This window comes from Mustela putorius, unplaced genomic scaffold (assembly GCF_011764305.1).
Source record: "Mustela putorius furo isolate JIRA1106 unplaced genomic scaffold, ASM1176430v1.1 tig00000407_pilon_pilon_pilon, whole genome shotgun sequence".
Taxonomy (NCBI): Eukaryota; Metazoa; Chordata; class Mammalia; order Carnivora; family Mustelidae; genus Mustela; species Mustela putorius.
Window position 1 is genome coordinate 17,736,276 of NW_025421373.1, and position 20,233 is coordinate 17,756,508.

General features: G+C 38.5%; 1 protein-coding gene across 6 annotated transcripts in view; it reads left to right on the forward strand.

Moving 5' to 3' along the window:
- PARP8 (poly(ADP-ribose) polymerase family member 8) overlaps positions 1-20,233 on the forward strand; it is a 178,323-nt gene that overhangs the window by 153,469 nt on the left and 4,621 nt on the right. For 5 of the 6 annotated variants that reach the window (XM_045079542.1, XM_045079543.1, XM_004737907.2 and 2 more), the window contains 8 exons: positions 306-373; positions 2,084-2,132; positions 3,275-3,387; positions 3,621-3,693; positions 4,949-5,018; positions 7,863-7,936; positions 9,033-9,102; positions 9,955-10,039. In XM_045079542.1, coding sequence (XP_044935477.1) covers positions 306-373; positions 2,084-2,132; positions 3,275-3,387; positions 3,621-3,693; positions 4,949-5,018; positions 7,863-7,936; positions 9,033-9,102; positions 9,955-10,039 — 602 coding nt within the window. Of the gene's footprint in view, positions 1-305; positions 374-2,083; positions 2,133-3,274; positions 3,388-3,620; positions 3,694-4,948; positions 5,019-7,862; positions 7,970-9,032; positions 9,103-9,954; positions 10,040-20,233 lie in introns of those variants that run through there. The other variant, XM_045079544.1, reaches the window with a different exon arrangement.

Sequence of the window (20,233 nt, forward strand, 5' to 3'; positions counted from 1 at the left end):
CTGGGGGGCTGGGATCACCTTTAGACTTGGCCTAGGGCGTGGGATCCAGATGAAAGCTTGATTAAGCCTCTTGGAGCTACATGTCTGGGCAAGTCCATTGTGCCACATGAAGTTCAGTTCACATCACCTTGGGGGGGGGGCGTTAGGGGAGAACATGAGGGTAGTCACAGCCACAAAGCTTCTGGCTTTAACTAGATTAGACATACCTCTTCAACCTGATATTCCTTTTGCATAAAGGAAAAAATGAGAAAGGAAGAAAAGGAATTTTTAAGAAAAATCAAGAAGTATAATGACTTTTTTTCCAGGCACCATATCTGGAAATCAAGAAGCAGATGGATAAACAAGACCCCCTTGCTCATCCCCTACTGCAATGGTATAAAATTTTAGTTTTCCTCTTAACGAAAACAGCATCATTTTCTACTGCCTGCTTTAAGGGGAAAAAAAAAGGCCTATTTTACAAGACCTGCAATGCTACAGTTCTACAAGCCTATGAGGCCTGGTGATTTTACAGAGTCCGTAATGACTCACACTTTAATTAAAACTTGTATATCACAAGGGGAAGAAAATGCTGTCCTATGCGCTACGCAGATAAACAATGTATTTGACAGCCGTTTGTCTATCATTTAAAAAAAAAAATGTGATTAGCCGGATTATATGGTGAAGCCGTTTTGGTTCATTTAATTTTCAAGTTAACTGAGGACTCAGCAACAAAACTCAGTTTCAAACACTTATTGAAAAATCTTTCTAAAATGTATGTTGTGTATGGTTCACTTCCTTAACAAGAACAGTATAAATTTGATGAAATCTTTGTTTGACGACTGCAGAAGTGTTCGGAGTGAGCCTGGTGAGGGGCCTAGTCCAGCATGGATCCTAGAAAGGCTAGTTGAGAATAGGAGAGCGGGTTGAGAAGGCCTCTCCTACCACACCTGCTTCAAAGCCTTTGCCCTCTGGTTTCTAACTTGCAAAGTGAAAACAATAGTACCTACTCCCCTTACCTCTGAGGGTTTTATGCACATACGTCTTTGAAATCACTGAAAACTTAAAGACTGTGAAATTCACCAAGATTATACATTTATTCAAGTGTAAAGATTATAAGTGATGGTTCTGAATGAGATTTATTGTATGCTACAACCAGGAAGTTTTTAAAAATTATGGAAAGATGGGCAAAGGAGAAAGAATGATTCTGGTTACTTAACTTTCACTTAGGATTTTACAATAAACATTTAGTCTAATAAAACTTTAAAAAATTAGATTTGGAAGTCTTCCTTTTTTGTGTCCATAATGATCTATTATTAAAATTCTGTTTGAGTAGAATAACAGAGTTTTCATTGTAAGTTTTTACATTCTCACATGAAATCATATTCAGAATGAAAGTAAAAATCTCAAATATCTAATCTCTTTTTTTTCCTGCCCCTGTAGTCAGCCTCATTGTTAACTTTAATTATTTGTGATCATTTCCTTCAGCTTGTTAGTCACTTTTTCAAGGAGAAGAAAATCTACAAAACTGTTTTGTTAGAGTTTTCCCTAGTTATTATTTTCTGTTCTGAAAAACATAAAAATAACTAATTCTTTCAGATAACAATGTAATTTTTTTCAACCTCAGTGTCTAAATATGGTGAATAACAGTTTGTGTATATATCACCATATATATCAGCACAAAGATCTTCAAATATATAAAGAAAGAAAAAGATCTTCACAGGAACTCGTTCTTAATGAGAGCAGGGTAGGGAAGAGCCAAGGAAGCTGATGTATCTAAGCTTTGCACCTCGACAATCATCCTTTGAAAGTATGTTTAGAAATGTTCATTTGTCAATATCTGAAGTCCTAATGATTAAAAATCATTATCTGTTAGGTTTTAAGGGACTACTTCTTCATTCTCAGATTATTATCTTCTTTGTTACATAAGCTCTTTAAATTATTTCAGGAACCAAAGCAAAGGGATGTAATTAAGTAAAATGGTTACTCAATTTAGTTAATGTCAACGGCAAACGTAAGTTCCGATCACTTGCCAACTAAGGGAAAAAAAACATTAAATATATTTGGCATATATTTGTGACTGATGGACTATTTTAATTAATTTCAGGGTTATTTCAAGTAATAGGTCACATATTGTGAAACTGCCAGTTAACAGGGTAAGTTTTTTTTTTAACATATACATACAGAAATGGGAAGAGTCCTGACTGGTTGGGAGAAGTGACCCCTGTGATTTTTTAGGCAGCCTCTCCAGGAAATTGAAGTAATCCCAGGTTAGGCCTAATTCTTCAGTTTGAAATTACCATATGTGCACCAGCTCCAAGTTTTCCCAAGAAATCAAATTCACATTCAGGCTGCTGCCCTGAACTTTTAAGTAAGTAAAAGGGTCAGTATGAAATTGTTGGGTAGATATTCCACCAGTGATAGGAAGAATCAGGAGTTTGACCAGAAAAAAGGTAATGTGCTTTTTATCATTGTCAGTTTCTTGTCGGCACAGCCCCTCTTTTCCATAGAGGAGAAGATACTGCCTTATCGGCTTAATACACTTAGAAAATAAAGGAAAAAGCTAATTGGCTCTGATTTCAGTTATGATCGAAACCAAAGAAGAGCCGTATCCAAAATCTCAGCTTGCTTGTCTGTGAATCTCTAAGCTGCAAGATTTCCTTTATATTGTACTCCTATATAAGTATTTTCCTATGTGAAAGGGCAGCAATTAGAAAATTTTGTCAAGCCACTAATTCAAAAGATTCTGTTTTAATTTCTTTCCATGAACAAAGGGGGAACTATGAGTGAATGTAGTGAATGTAGGCTATTTACAGTTTTATAAATGTATGCAAATAAAGCATGATGTTGATAGTTTTTGCAATTTTAAAATCTTGAACTAACTTTTCTTTTCTGCTTAGCCAACTCAGATATTTCCCCAGTTGAATAGCTAGTGTATACTTAGGGAATTCAATAATAAAAGTCTTAAAAAGAAACATAATTAGGAAGGCAGATCTGCTTGGACATGATTACAGAGTGTATTCCAAAGATAAATATAAATGACTTTGGATTGTCTGTGTCCTGTTCCTTTTCCATTAGCCTAAAAAATTACCCTTCATATCAGCAACTCCATATGATAGATCATTTTAGCAGGGTTTTTTTTTTTTTTTTTTTTTTTTTTAATGAATGGTCCTGTTAATGTAAGGTAGTATGGCTTGAATCTCAATTAATTCTTAAACCAGTAAAATTTGAAATTGTCATCAGTCTGGTTATATGTTAATTTTGACATATTTTCATTTGTCATTATTTTAAATGGCAGCAACTGAAGTTTATGCATACTCCACATCAATTCCTTCTTCTCAGCAGTCCACCAGCCAAAGAATCTAATTTTAGAGCTGCTAAAAAACTCTTTGGAAGCACCTTTGCTTTTCAGTGAGTATGGCTTCCTGTTGATAGGGGTATGTCTCTACCCCAGTCTTCCAGAAATGTATGGGGAGGAAAACATTCTTTTAGTACTTGGCTGTTAGCCCTGAGTAGTCCACTGCCTGATACTTGACTTGGAAATTCAAGATTTCGAGAAGGTACATGACTGATCATATTGTGGCCACTTTCGAAGATTATTAATGTTCGATTTTATTTTGTCCTTCCCCTCCTCTGTGTTTTAGTGGCTCACACATTGAAAATTGGCACTCTATCCTGAGGAATGGTCTGGTTGTTGCTTCTAATACTAGATTGCAGGTAAATTTTCTGAATGCTTTAACAAGACCATATATTCTTTAGTGTTAGAGTTCAGTAAGCAATCCTGGTGCTTTTTTATTACGTGAGAAAGGGGAAGCCAGTGGGCTTTAAAAATTACATAGAATTTCTAAAAGGCAGAAGTAATGTTCATAAAATAACTGAAGCAGAATTGACCAACACACCATCGGGGATGAAGAGGAAAAGAAATTGAATTCCCTATGAGAAAACAATAAAATAAGTTTGAATTTCAGTAGAAGAAAATTATCACGCAGAAAGTAAAACCGTGCAAACATTCTGTCTGCTAATTCAACGCAGATTTCTTGAGCACTGCCCCAGAGTGGGGTACTTTAAGAGGAGATAAGGTAGGGCTAAGAATCAGCAAGAGGGAGATTGGACACCAAAGAGCCATCTGCTGCCTGCTTCATGGTCTCCGGGGCAGTGCTGGGAGTCAGCGGGATATCATGGATATCCCTCATGGGGTATCCCTCATGGGGTATCGTGGATATAGTGCTCATCTTTATTCACGCCCGTCACCTTCAACACCCCACTTCACTCTCATTCAGCTGATTTTCATCTGATGATGGTAATGAGATGCTTAATCCCGTCGCCTGTGCTGGATCCCACACACCAATGACAGTTAAGATGATACAGTTAAATGTAAATGTCCATAAACACACACTTACTGAATTAGTATTCAGTCCATGCTAAATAAGGTCCAGGGGCCCTAAACGTGGAAGTGATGAGAGAGAGTTTAAAATGTTCTGAGTAGTTTCTTAGATCAGTCGAAGAGTTTCCGCTAATGAAACTGTTAACCTAAAAGTTTAGAGGAGATAAGAATGGGAAGACAGTGTTGTACAGTGAAACTCTGAATAGGCTACTTTGTTGATGTACTAGCATGTGTGTCCTAATCAAAACTCTGTTGTGTATATTCAACCTGTTTTGTTTTTGTTATTTTGGAGTCATTAACATAAAAATCTATGCTAGTATTTGATAATACTAGCTGTATTTGTCCTGGGTCTGGTGGAAAACCTTTACCAAGGATTTTTCTCTGGCTATCACTTTTCATCTATCAACTCACTGAATGTTGAAGACAAGGATATTAGTAGTACTGTTTTCACAGTAGATCTTAGGAAAGAGCTTTATTGTTTTCTGAGAGTTAATCCTCCCAACATGAGACTGATTCCTTTCTTTTGTAAAATATTCCCCTTTGAAACCATTGACTGTCCACTTTCTGTTCCCTCTCTTCCCCTTTTAGCTCCACGGTGCAATGTATGGGAGTGGAATCTATCTTAGCCCAATGTCAAGCATATCTTTTGGTTACTCAGGTAAGCTCCTGTTTCATTTCTAACCTCAAGTGTGTGAGGTTTTGAATTTTCTTAATGTGTATCAAGTGACTGAAGCTTATTTGATACATTTGCATTTAATTCATTTGATTCATATCAGAAGCAGAAACAAAGCTCACATGTCAGGGTGAATTTAGAATACTTACCCTAATATGTAAAGTGGAATATGTAGTTTTTTTCAATGTCAGAATTAATTTTGTTCAGTGCTTTCTACATTCATTGCCTCCACAAGTAACTATTGAGAATGTGGTATGTGCAAAGCATTCTGTAGAACACAGACTACTCATCTATAGTAATTCACTGACCTGGGTTGTAACTCTGCACCATGCCAGCCTCTTCTCTTTTATTATTGTATATTGTATAAAGAGATTTTGAACAGTGTGGGGAATTTAGGATTAGAAAAATATCCTCAAAATTATTCTACTTATTGACATCTTTTTTTTTTTTTTGGTGATATTGTATGAAAAAATTATTTTGGAAAAAATTGAAAGCATGTGCTTGAGAGGAGCCTGGTAAATGCAAAATATGGAAAGAAAGATCACGAAATTACTAGCATTCTTTATCCTCAGGTGGTACAATTTGGATGATTTCTTTGCACTTTTAAATTTGGGGAATATGTTTCCACAATCAGTGTGATAATTTTTTTAGATCAATAACTTAATGTATTTAAACATGAAGTAATTACACTCACTGTACAAAATTGAAGAAAAAAAAAACTGCATAGACCTGTGTAAAGTAACAAGTGGATTTTTTTTTCTCCTTTCCCCCAACCTCGGTGTTCTCTGCATTTCTCTTCAGACTGCATATATACTTGGTTTTGCTTGTGTGCTCATGTGTATATGCGATTGATTGTATGGTTATATTACATAGTCTCCTGAAGTTGGTGGTGGTGCCTGGTTAGTAAGTCTTAAAATGCTCTGTTATACAAAAGGATATCTTGAGAGTTCAAATCACCAGGTAAATGTTAACCAGGCCAGTATAATTCTGCCTAAGTTCATGCTCTTTCAACCACAGCAAGTTGTTTCTCAGGGTTCTACCCCAAACTTTTCCAGAACACATGTCCTAGGAACACTAAGTGGACTTTGTAGGCCTTTTTTGACCAGCTTCAGAAGTCACATAGTAGCACTTCCCACATTTGTCACAGGTCAGAGCAGTCACAGGCCCCTGCATCTTTGAGGGTTGGGTAATTAGGCTTCATTCCCGAAGGAAAGAGTGACAAAATCCCATTGTAGAAGAGCCTATGGCTTAAGAAATATTGTTGCAACAATCTTTGAAAATACAATATACCAAAATAACACAGGAAATAAACACCAGGGATGTTTAGATGAATCAGTTAAGTGTCTGCCTTTGGCTCAGGTCATGATCCTCGGATTTGGGGATTGAGTCTGGCATTGGGCTCCTTGCTCAGCCAGGAGCCTGCTTCTCCCTCTGCCTGCCCTTTTCCCTGCTTGTGCTCTCTTTCTCTGACAAATAAATAAAATCTTTTAAAAAAAGAAAGAAAGAAAAGAGAAACACCAGGAAGAATAAGATAATAAAGGAAATAGAATGATATAATTCAAAGGAAAAAACAAATTAAAATCAGCATGAATCAGTTTCTAAATCTCATTAAAACGTAACACAATAGAAAAACTAAAATAAAACCAGTTCAAGAAAATACATCCTTGGGGCGCCCGGGTGGCTCAGTGGTTTAAGCCTCTGCCTTCGGCTCAGGTCATGATCCCAGGGTTCTGGGATCGAGTCCCACATCAGGCTCTCTACTTAGCAAGGAGCCTGCTTCCTCCTCTCTCTCTGCCTGCCTCTCTGCCTACTTGTGATCTCTCTCTGTCAAATAAATAAATAAAATCTTTTCAAAGAAAAAAAGAAAATACATCCTCAGCATTGATAAGGAAAAGCATACCAAGTCATCACATACTTTGAAGTGGCTTTCCGTAGTTGCCTTTCAGGCTGCAAGTGTAGGGAGTGGAGAGCAGCACAGGCCCCCTGAGGATAACAGGCTTTACCTTTCTTCCAGAACCACATGGCTGAAACCCTAGGCCTTGTTCTCAGCTTGATCCTCTCCACCTCTGCAACTTTGTGGGTATATTTCTGACTTGGAAAGAGTTACATTCATACCATTTGCAGTTGATTCTTTCTCATCAAATCTTTATTGAAACAGCAACAACAATAGAAAATCAACCTACTTCTCAATTTCTGGACAGTAGATGAGCATTTCCAAATAAAGTATAGAAAAATACCGATCTCTTCTAAAACAAATAGGAATCTTACTTCTATTTGTCTAAAATCCATCACAGTAAAAAGTCATGGCATTAACAGAGTAAGCTAAAACTTGAGTACCATAGACAAAGGAACTTGTGTAATTTTTCCTTTATTAGATGATACAGTAAATTCTACACAGAATTAAATACAGATCAACAATTCATGAAGCTTCAGCGTAAATGTATTTTTCTGACCTTATTCATGTTTCCCACTCCTCACCTTCTCCTTCTCCTAACCAGATAGTAAAATGAAAGTTTAAGCTCTACCAGCCCTGTAAAAGCCAATTTTAAGAGTTTTCTAAATGTATCAGTTTTGTGCAAGAGAGTTTCCTATCCCTGTTTTCCAAAGAAAACCAAGCTGGCTTGTCTGCATTCTCACACTCTCAGGACCTTCCGAAACCCACTTGACTTTCCAGGTCAAAGCCGCTGCTCCTTCCAGAGCCCAAGCGTGGTCGTCTGTGGCCAATGCAAATGTCTTCACCTCCGGTAGAACTTTGCGATGCCAGTGGATTGTATTTTAAGGTATCACCCAGCTTTGTCCCTCAGTTACGATTCTGCTGGTGTTTTTCAGGGATGAACAAGAAGCAGAAGGTGACAACCAAAGACGAGCCGGCATCCAGCAGTAAAAGCAGCAGTGCATCACAGGTGTTGTAGCCGCTCGAGGGGCTGATGTGCTGAGTGAGCTCCCGCTTCCTTAGCCAGCAGGGCTTCCATAAGCACTCGGGCTTCTTAAGTCTGCAGAATTATCTTGAATGGCCGTTACCCACAAAGCCATAAAACCGACCCTGAAATGTGATAATCAAAACACCTTTATGCAGTAAATATTCAGCAAGTATTTATTAAGCTCCCATCACAATAGGAGAGATTCCTAGGCAGTGGACTGTAGTGACAAATCAAAAATAGAACCAAAAACAAGAGGAATTTCTTGGGAGCCTACATCCTATTGATGGCTATGGATAAATTGAATATATGTCTAGAGAGGATGAATGCTAGATGGTAGAGAAAAATGGAGAAAAGTCAGGGAAAAGGGCTGTAGAATACTGTATGTAGAATCATCCGAAGTGATTATGTGGAAGCCTATGGGCAGTGAGTACATGAGCCATATGGGAGAAAGAACATTCCAGACAGAGAAAGACCAAGCATAAATCCCTTATTATTTCAGTAGAACCAGCCATTCTGGACAAGTGAGAAATCTGCTTAATGAATAATGTGATTTTGAACTGGGCATGGGGAACTACAACTAACTCTATATCTAAAAACAAAAACAAAACTACAGATTTTCTCCATGAGATTTTCCTGAAACTTCTGCAGCTTAGTTAATGATGCTGTAAAAATGGTCTGGTTTTGAGTAAGTTAGATGATCTGGAATAACTGATTGTAGAGTTTGCAATTTTAATTTTGTTTCCCTTGAAATGAGGATGCCAGGCTTCCAGTAAAAATAAATTTGAGTTCTAATTCTATGATGTGAGGCTGTTAAACTTTAATTGAGCATTTTTAGTTCACTTATCTTGAGACTGATTTAATAATGACTATGTACAGAAATTAAATGATACAACAAATATAGCTTGACATTAAGAAGGAATTCAAGGATATTACTGCTAGTCTAGATAGGCCTTTTTTTTTTTTTTTTTAAATCTGAAGCTATCTTAGTGGCTATTATTTTTTAATGATGATTAGTTCTTTTCTCACTTGAGCAACTGTCCTATTTTCACTCTGATTTTTAAATTCTTTTGGAATTTAGTCACAGAAAAAAGGGCAGCAGTCCCAATTCCTGCAAAGCCGTAACTTAAAATGCATAGCCTTATGTGAAGGTAAGTTGAAAGTTTCACAAACCTCATAGTGTTAATTCTTTATATTATCTGTGTTTAAGAATTTGACTATATTTCCAGAATGCTCGAAATGGGTTAGTGAAAGCATTGCATTATTCCTTGTGACCTTTTCTAAGGGCACAGATGGAAAACAGTTACAATAGAGATCATAAAGGTGAAAAACAAAGCAGAATTGGCAAGAATTCAGACAGTGCTGTATTTTATTCTTGGCAGGTATCTCAGAATGGTAATTATATTTTTCTGATCAAGTATTGCTAATCTCTTTTGTGAATATGCCACCTTCCTCTTTAAGTTGGTTTTTGAATGATAATACTGTGAAAAATGTGAAAGATGAAGCAAGCACTAAGAAGAGAACCCAATAGGTCTTTCTGCTTCTACACTGACATTATTCCTCTATTCTGAACTTGCGGTAGACAGATTGATAGGTGATTTGCAAGATCGTATACTTTTTCTTGTTCTTGCCATAAAATCTAACCTTGACTAAAAAAAAACTGGTGCTGGGAGTTCAGTAGGCACCATTAACTGTCTTTTACATAGTCAACCCTTGATAGTTAATATAGAACATGAAGTTGCTTTCTACATAGTCCCCAAGACAGGAACTGTTTGCTTTTGATACTATACAAGTGATTCCCTTCCTGTTGTTACACTGATGGTGTTTAAAACATAAAATTGCCACATGACATTTCATTGTATTTACTTACACTTTTGATAGCTTATAAGGTTAAACATTTTTCGTGTGTGTTTGTGCATGTACTTTGTGCTTTTAGATTTCTAAGAGGAGGGATAGAATAACTTAGAATAAAATCATTCTTTAATTTTATCTTCCATTTACAGTCATCACCTCACCGGACCTGCACAAACATGGAGAGATATGGGTCGTCCCAAATACTGATCATGTCTGCACACGATTCTTTTTTGTGTAAGTGTAAAGGTTCAAATCTGTATGTTACTGTCTTCTCCATGAATGAGATAGTGACTACATTATTATTTGGTCACTTTAGCTGCCAATAAGTACCAGACAGATAGTTTCTCATCATCTGAATGTTTCTGTTTTATTTTAATGAGCTGTAAAAAACAGAGGGTTATTTAAAGGCTGTTAACTTAGAAGTGAAGAAAAACTTTGTCTCTTTAGCGATCTATGTGTGCATATATATATATGCATGTGTATGTATGTGTAGACAGACATATACCTATAGATGGATGTAACATGTACACACATGCACACATATACATATGTCTTTAGTTGATTATGGATTTTAAAAGTATTATAACTAGGAACTAAGAAAATAGTAATGAGAACAAAAAGTTGATGATATGGGTCGCCTGGGTGGCTCAGTGCCTCAGGTCATAATCTCAGGGTCCTGGGATTGGTTCCCACATTGGGCTCCCTGCTCAGCGGGGAGTGCACTTCTTTCTCTCACTCTGCCCCCTGCCCTGCCTCATGTGCATTTTCTCTCAAATAAATAAAATATTTTTTAAAAGGTTGATGATCTGCACTTCATGTAACATTGGCTGACAATACAAGACATATTGATGTGGATTTTTTGATACAGCTATATCATAAGACCTGCATGAGTGTATAATAGCATTATTTTTTCATCTCCAAATAAATAATGAGTGCAGTAGACCTGATTTTCACCCACCCTTGCTTGACTCCCAACTCTTTCCCTGTCTATTTCTTCCTTACCCACGGTCCTATCGCCAGAAAGACCTTTGGGAAGAATGGAGTATATCTGTTTTATACTTTTATATAGTCTTTGAAAGAGAAGATGGAAAAAAAAAAACACAGGCCTGTTTTATAAGCCATGTCAAAATGACTGTCTCAAGATTGCTTATATAGTGTTATCTGTAGCACGCTGTGCCTGCAGCATTTGATCTGTTGGCTTATTGGCAGACTGTTCACGATGCAAATTTTATGAACTGTCTGGTTTTCTTTGGGATAGTATGAAAACTGTGACTTTCTTGTGATACTGTTTTACGTATTATGCATTTATGTATCTTCTGTACTTCTGATACATATTCATACATACATTCCATATTGTGACATATATATTATCTGTAGATGTCTTTCTTCATGGCCAGGCAGCCGTGAGTATGGTGGACAGAGTCTGCTTTGGTTGGACAGTTTGTGTCCAGGCTGACCAGTTAGGTGACCTTAGCCATTTTGCAGGACCTCTCTGACCTTCATTAGTAGATACAATAAAGCATCATCGGTAGAGAGAGTAGCATGCTGTGTCTCCCGTACCAGGCAGAATCCCAACAGGAAATCTGTGGCCCATGAAAAACACAATTTCTATTACCCACAAGTAGATTGTTTAAAAAGGTGTGGTTTATAGGGGCACCATGGTCTAGTGTAGTACCCTGGATCTAGTAGCACAAGCAGTGCTCTGCATCCCCAGGGCCAAAAGGACAAGGGCAAGGACAAGAAGCAGTTCTCAGAACCCAGTAGGAGAACCTTTTCTAGTTCAGCAGCTTCGAAAAGAGCTGGAGCCTTCAGCTGAGGGACTTACATAGACCAACGTGCCCTTATGGGCCTGGAACCAAGGGAAACCTGGACTTTGCCCCACCGCCACTGTCTTGCTCAGACTCCCCATTGCTTAAACCCTGCCCAAGAGTAGAGGGCAAGTGAGCTTATTATAAGAGTTACAGAGCAACCTCCTTTGTCAGAAGGCAAGGTAGAAAAGGGTGCCATGTGGGTCTGGAGCTTCCTGGGGAAGCTAGCTATATGCGATTTTAAGATTCTTATGAGGACAAAGTTAGCACAGTGCAGGTCTTCAACGAAAGGCACTCACTAGGAGTACCTGGGTGGCTCAGTCAGTTAAGCGTCTGCGTTCAGCTCAGATCATGAACTCAGGGTCCTGGGATCAAGCCCCACATCGGGCTCCTTGCCCATCGGGAAGTCTGCTTCTCCCTCTCCCTCTGTGTTCTCACGTTCTCTCTCAAATAAAGAAATAAAAATCTTAAAAAAAAAAAAAAGGGGGGACTCATTAAATTCCCCCCACCTTCTTTCTTGACCATCATGACTGTTACCTCCTGTTAGAATATTGGCCTTCCAAAAGACCTATCCAGTCACAAATTTGTTTGATTGAGTGCCTGTATGATTTAGATGGAAAAGTAACTCCAAAACCTGTTCCTTAGCCTGATGTTAATCAGTTAATTTACTCCTCTTAGTATCTTGCTAAAGTTCAAATTCATTAAGCTAAATAAGCAACTTTAGGCAGTAGGCATTCTAACATTATTTCTTTGAAATTTTACATAAATCATATGTAAAATAAATTTTTAGGAATATATGTGTCATGTGTATGTCTGGAGAGATGGATTTCCCTATTTATTAGAAGAAAAAAAATGAGGAAAGACCATCTGAAGAAAAGAGAATAAAATTCTTCCAGTATACTTAGATGCTTTCCAGTATTGTAAAGAAAAAAAAAAAAATCTGTTAAGGTAATTGTTTTCATTTCTTTCATAAATACAGAAGAGATTTCATCCTATTTCTCTGCACCCTCAGGAGAAAAGAGACTAATTAAGGAAAATTGATAAGATTCAAACACATTAGAAGGAGAATCCATTCACTAATTAATGTACATTTTAATTACAACCATCAGCTTCTTTATAAAAGATAAAAATCACAGAGTTCTATGAGTAATGTGCCTTCCCAGTGAGTGGTAACATCTAGGAAAAGATAAATTGTTGAGAAAGAAGTGAGTTATCACAAATATACTGTTATCAGGCAGAAAATCTTATTTTCTTATTCTCATTTTATTCTGATCTTTTTAAATTAACAAATTATCTAATTCCTTATGTTAGAAGTTTGGCCTGATGACTAGAATATAAATTATTGGGAGCTTCCTTTTTAAATCTATTATTAAGTGAAACTACAAAAAATCAAAATAGTTTCCATGCTAATCTGATTTCTAGAATGGAGATAATAAGATAGGTGTTTAATATCCTCATCATACTCTCTCTAACAAGTGAACAACGACACAGAATCAGAGAAGAATTGGGGGGATATTTTAGGGAACAGACTACTGTATCAAAAAAATTGAAAGTAAAATTTAAGGGAAGATATCACTTAAAGAAATTCGAAAAGTTTTGTTTAATAATTTCAAAATGAATTAATCAAATTTTAATGCTTTAGGCAAAATGTAATAATTCAGATGTTGTAAACAGATTCTAGCCAATTCTAGGGATTATTACACTGCAAAACTTCCGATTTAAAAGTCAATTTTTTCGTTGTATCAGAATTTTCCGTGTCAGATAGGGCTGACTCCTACTCTTGCCTTTGTTTACTCTCCTGATGCCCTGCAGCACCTCGCCTGGTTCCTGATGCAGGGTTCCTTGTCAGTAGATTTCTAATGCATGAACAAAGACAAAGCTGAAAAGAGAAAGATTTTAGCTTATGTATAGTTTTGTTTTGTTTTGTTTTTTGGTGAAAGTTTGAAATCTATCTAAAGAGGCAGATACAAGAAAAATTCGTAAAATAAGAACTGTATCATGGCCATTCAGTGAAAAGAAAGAGGACTTTCATCATGAATTTGCAAAAAAAGAAAAAAACACCACCACAACAGTGTTTGAATGGTAACATAGTGAGGAGACAGACAAGTTATTTATAAAGTTGGAAGACAAACCATTCGGTCACGGCTCTGTGAAGCTGTGTGGCATTAGCTGTGTGACATCAAGCTGATACGATCGGGAACTTTGCTTTATCCCCAGCCTATAATAAATCCAATTTCTCTGTCTGCAACCCAGATCCCTTTCCAAGATTGAAACTGCCACATCACTCTCCTGAGTAAAACTCTTGAGAAGCTGCTTGCTTCTTGTAAGATGAAGTCCAGTCTCCTTCACAAAGGAAACCAACTCACTTCCCAGCCGTTTGTTCTTCCTTCAGCATAGCTGTGTTAGAAGATCAAGGATATAGCCCCTCCCCGCCTTCCCTCCTCTCTCGCCGCCTCACACCTCCTCCCCCCCCACCCAGGGCCCTGGTTTTTATTACCCATGATTTCTCAGCTTAGGTATTAGGCTTCACAACCTAAACTGTATGCTGTGATTCCCACAATGCTTATGCTTTTCCTCTTTCCTTTCTCCAGTAACCTTGGATTCTCTCTTCCTCGCACCTCACACTACTTTATCTGATTCCCGCTCTTTTAAATATTAGCATATGCCTTCCCTCCTCCCGGAAACTTTCCCTCACTCGTGCTACTCCTTGGTGTTATTGTGCGGATGCCATGGGCTTTGTTTTTATCACTGAGTTGTTCTTATGTACGATCTTTTCCATTATCCCGCATACATATTGAGGTTGGGGATTGTATGGCTCATTTATCTTTGTGTGCCTAGCACAGTGCTTGGCAGAGAAGTAGGAATGAAGGAAATACCCACACCTAACTGCTCGCTAGGTATTTCCCCTCAAAAAGTCTGCTCATACCTTAAAATCAGTATGTACCAAGTGAAACCCATTGCTAAATCCTCAGGTCAAGTTCTTGGCTTCCCCAGTCTACGCAGTGATTTTACTCAAAGACACTTGCAATCCTGAGCTTTAGTTTTTAATGTCTTTTTCCTTGACACTATAGTCATCAGCCCCCATGCATATCTTTACACAGTTTTCTCCTTTCAATACCTTTGTTTCCACAGATATATCATTCTCTGCCCCAGAGTCCACCAAAAGATTACTAGTTTTTCTCTAGGCTTCCAATTTTGTTATTGCCCCAATCTTTCTTGTACACTGCCAAATTTATTAAACATTAACATTATTACACTAGTGATAACTGTTCATTTATAGAAACTAAAATCAAAGGTAAGCAAAAAAGAAGAAAGTCACCCATAATATCCCACTTGGAGTTAACTATATTTAATCTTTTAGTGTATAGCCTACATTTCTATAAAATTTTTAAAGATCATACTATTTATATCCCACTAATATTCCTAAAGCAGAGTCTTGATTATATCTTGTTCATAAATTCTGATAGTTTTTAACAAATGAAGACATGACATTCTCCAACAAAGAGCCCGTTTTATCTTACTTCAATGACCCGTACAGACCATTGATGGAATAAAATTATTATCTAAGGTCTTTCTTGAAAACAACGTGGAAGTGTTTTTCCCACCACTGTGCTTTGCTCAGTCCGTCCAAAGGATAGGCCCACCTGCCAGCTCAGCCTTAGCTAGTCTCCCAAGGCTCAACTTCATGGTCTTTTCCGTGGGGTCTTTCCTGACATCCCAATCAGACACGATGTCTGTCTTTAAGTTTTACTCGTCCTTGCTCGTCCTAAAATTGCTCGTCCTTCCTGCCTGTCTTAGAGTTATTTGCATAACTCTATTATCTCCTCTAGTACAATGCAAATTCTGTTCCCCAAAACACTTAACACATAGTATAGGAGAGCAGTGACAAAGACTGAATGTTCCAACATAATGAAGAAATTGTACATGGGCGATGATGTAGATAATGCTCTTAGAGCATCAGATACCTTAAGGAACTTTGGAGAAGTGCTGGATAGCATTCCGTTTGCAGTGAATTTCTCCTCTCTGTTGCTAATGAAAAACAATGCAGTCATTTCCGGGTTCCAGATTTAGGGAGTCTGAAAACAAATTGACGTGTACCATTCTTTAAAGCTGTCACAAAGCTGCTGCATGAGTTTGGGAATAGAACTTGTGAATGCATTCAAAAGTCTTCATCCAGGAAATTTCCTAACTTAACTCAACCTGGAGAGTTCCAGGCAGCTAAATTCCCTCTGTTCTCTTTATTTCTTTCTCATACCTTTTTAAGCAAATTGTTTTTTTTTTAATTAAAATTTTAGTAATCTTTTAATGCCCCTGGGAACTATCTCATACATATAAAGTATGTTTCCTTTTAGATGGTTTCTTTTTTCCTTCTTCAGAAAACCCCAGTCAAGTTTTTCGTTTCCCTATTGATACCAGTCTTGCTCCATTTCTTCTTTTTTAATCTAGTTGCTTTCTGGACATAAATGAACTTCACTGTTAAATTAGCAGTTGAGTGTGTGTCTGGAATACTAATTAATAGCTGCAAAGCATTCTGTGTGCCATATTATAGCATATGCCCTAATGCCACTAGCAACGCATGTATCTAGACGGCTGCCAGTTCACCCCGTCAAATGGTAGTTTGCCTTTCCTGTATTATGATATATACAGCATTGTTTAAGACACCTCAATGCCTGTGGCCACTTTTACCCTTCCAACCCACAACTGCTGTGCTTCCCTGTGGGCGTCATAGACAATGGAAGAATAAGCATTTTTCTTAATGCTTTTGATCTCCATCTCAATCTCTTGCTCTTGCTCTCTAGTCTCTGCTTGCTTTTGCCCCCAGGTTCGTTCTGTCCTAAGTTATTATTGTTTATTTAAAGAATGTGATTCTCATCTTCTCTCCATTAACTGCAAATGCTTTTCAGAAGTCAGTGAGCATGTAGTATTTAGGGATAGCAAACTCTTCCATTTGATGGTGTTGGGTCTCCCAGTAATGGGTACGTGATTAAAGGAGTGAGACTGATACAAAGCGAAAGTCAAGCAAAACTTTATTTCGCGCTAGCATCAAGAATCAAACCGACCGTCAAACAGAACAGTTGGGACCGCACCTTACAGAGAGGATGACCTTTCTCTGTTTCACGGACTAGCTTTTATAGAGCAAAGGCCACGTGGTTGGGCCTGGCCACGCACAGGTGGCCAGTGAAGTACAAAGAAAGACGTGCTAGGTGACCATAGTCGTGCTAGGTGACCAACTGAATTACAATTTACCCTAGTAAACATTTGAACCAGCCTGTCACCTTGCTCAGAATTGGTGCCCAAAAGGTGCCCAAAGGGTGGGGCCCATACTCCTTGGTAGCTAGGAGACAGTATGCGTCCCCACTGATTGAATACCTCCACTTGGCCTGACCCACCCTTTTTACTTGGACTTTGTTACCTGGGACTGGTTTCCAGGACTTGTTTTTAAGTAAGTTCCGGGGGCGGCGGGTGGGGGGCGAGGAAGAGTCAATTTAAGTTTTACAACAAAATGGCAGTTCAACTGGGGTGAGGCCCCTCTGGCTGAATAGGCCCTTACAATGGAAATAGGGTGTTAGGGAGGTGGGACATTTTAGGAGAGGATTTTTAGGTTTGGGTTATGAGGGACCCTGGGGTGCCATGACAGAGCCATTGGATTTTGTCCTGCAAGTGAAGTGGAGGCCATTTGTGTCCTATTTTATCCTATTTATATCTGTTTTCTAGCAGGGCAGGAAAGTCTTCTAAGGGGGATCATGGGGCTCGATATGGAGACTGAGAGATCAGTTATAATGTTCTTACAATCATCTAGGTCAGTGTTTTCCCACTCCAGGAGAAAACGTGTTTGACATTGTGACTTTGGAAAAAACAAGGCTTACTTCGCAGGGTGCGTTCAGTATTTTGTGTCCTATTCTATTCTAATTTCATTGAAAAATGCTAGCCCGGACACTCTTAGTTTCAGATCCTGCTAATTGTACATAACCTGCAACTTGAAAATCACTTATTTAAATGAATGGTAATGGAGCCCTAGATGAAGGTAATGTCATCAAACGGAGAGAAGGTGCAACTGGGAGTAATTAGGAAAAGAGAGGGGAAGATGACTTCGTGATTTATTGGATTTAGGCACATGGAAGAGCCAAGAATGACTAAAGTTCTCTTGTTGAGAGACAGAGTAGGTGATGGTACTCCAAATTGAGATTTTGTTAGAGTTAAAAAAAAAAAAAAAAAGCAGTCTTGGGATAAAAAATTAAGTTCAGTTTTGAATATACTAGATTTGTGATTTCTATGGGAAAATTTATTTTTTATTTTTTTAAGATTTTTTATTTATTTATCAGAGAGAGAGAGGAGCGAGAGTGAGCACAGGCAGACAGAGTGGCAGGTAGAGGCAGAGGGAGAAGCAGGCTCCCTGCCAAGCAAGGAGCCCGATGTGGGACTCGATCCCAGGACGCTGGGATCATGACCTGGGCTGAAGGCAGCTGCTTAACCAACTGAGCCACCCAGGCGTCCCCCTATGGGAAAATTATAGTTAGGGAAGGATGTAAGGATGAGAGATATAGTTTAGGAATCAGCATGTGGGTGATCATTAAAGCAGCGGGAGAGACTGAAATAATTGAGAGTTTGCATATCATGAAAAGAGAAAACACTGAGAGTGAATTGTGGATAAAGCCAGCATTGAAATGGGAGGCTAGGGAAGAGGAGCGGTGAAGGTAACTGAGAATTAATAATCAAAGGGCCAACTAGGGAGTGAAGAGATAATGTAGCTTCAGGAAAAAGAGCAGTCAGCTGTATCACGTACTGCAGACGTAGCGGGTAGAATCCGAATTCCTCATCTAAGAGGCCCTGGGTAGCCATAGTCCGGACTTCCAGCAGAGTGGGAGGATGGGAAGAATGACTGCAGTGGGTTGAGGAAAAGCAGTTAGATTGTACTGCAGACAAATCTCGAAGGTCAGCTTTAAATTGAACGAGTAGAGCTGGTAGTACGTAGGCTGGGTATCAGTTAAGCCAAGAATATCTTACTCAACTCAACTTTGTGTCCAGAGGACACAGATGCTATAGAGACAGAGTAAACATAAATGCATATTAGGAAGATGAGGAGCGAGCCGTGTGGACTGGTGTAAGTGTAACTGCAGTCTGGTGTTCTTAGTGTCTCCATCCTCTTTTTGGCAGTGTCTTTTTCCTTTCCAAAATCCAGATCCTTGAGGAACTAGCTGGATTGGCTCCGTAAATACCACTATGTCCCTCGGGATGAGTCTGCAAGCCAGGTTGCCTCCCCAGCCTTGGCTCAGTGCTGTGGCTGCCTTAGTGTGCCCTTTGACCCATGGGTAGCCGGGATGTAACATATTTTACTTGCCCAATAAAATGTAACTTTTACACAGTTTGCCACAAAGCACCAAATTAGATTTGGACAGTGCTTAAAGCATGTCACTTAAACGTTCTCCATTTAATTAATAGAGCACTTACAGTTTAATCTCCGGGGAGAATCATTCTAAGTGGGCCCTTTCTTTTCTTCACAGTAACGTTTCACCATTGAGTGTCTTATATCCACACATGTGTGCGTACATGCGTGCGTGTGGACATACTTGTATGGATAGAATTAACCAAGTTGATAGGCAACCATAAGTCAGTTCTTAGAGTTTAAATGTGATATGGATTCAGTTATCACTGGGTGTTTGAGCAGTGGATTATGTAAGGACCTGAGTTCTCATTGCTGTACATCATCTCTTCCATTTTCCTGTATTGTGCTATTTCAGGAGAATTTTTACGTAGTGAGGAAAAGACAGTGGTGTTCATAAATCTTTGAGGCTGCTTACAAGCCTGGTTATCTATTTTGAAGTAATTACTACTTCTCGAAAGCTTCTGTCTTGAAGTCATTTGTACAAAGTAAAATTAATTCATTACCTATTCTTCTTCTGAATCTTAGCACAGAAGTTTAAAAATTCTTTCCTGGAAAATTCTTACTGCCCAAGTAAGTTTATTTGAGGAAATGATCACCTAAAACGCACTTCTTTCTCTCTAAGGGACTTAGTAATTGCTGTCCTTTCACGTTATATTTCCACTTCTATAGCTTAGCACACTTGCATTCTTGTGTGTACCGGCATAAATCAGAATATCTTCTAGAGTCAGACTACATAGAGCTACCAGTGATAAGGAAAAAAGGTGGCACTGATCACAAAGGAATAATAATGAGAAGGCTGGCGGGGCGAAGGAGCAGCGGCAGAATGTGAAGTAATTTCTAAGGGTGTTGCAGATCAGAAAATAAACAAATGAGATAAGTGGGAGTGGGCCTCACAAGCTTCGAACCTAGGGAATCAAAAGCTGGAGCTGGCATGCTCTTCCACGGGAGGCTTCATGGAACAGCTGAGTGGGAGATGTCCACCAGGCAAAGACACAGGCAATGCTTTATGTGGGGATGAAAAAGTTCAGATTAAAAAGGAAGGAAAGAAGGGGCAAATCAGGGCATGATGTAGGATAATCGTGTGTGTAGTCATGCAGGCTTTTCTGCGTTTATTAATGCAAACACCTTATTAAATAAACTGAGAAGTAACGTCTTCACTACTCATTTATTCTCTTTGGCTAAATCTTAAGTATCCAATGGCATTTCTGAGGGGGTTTTAAGCGCTTTCTTGAGTGT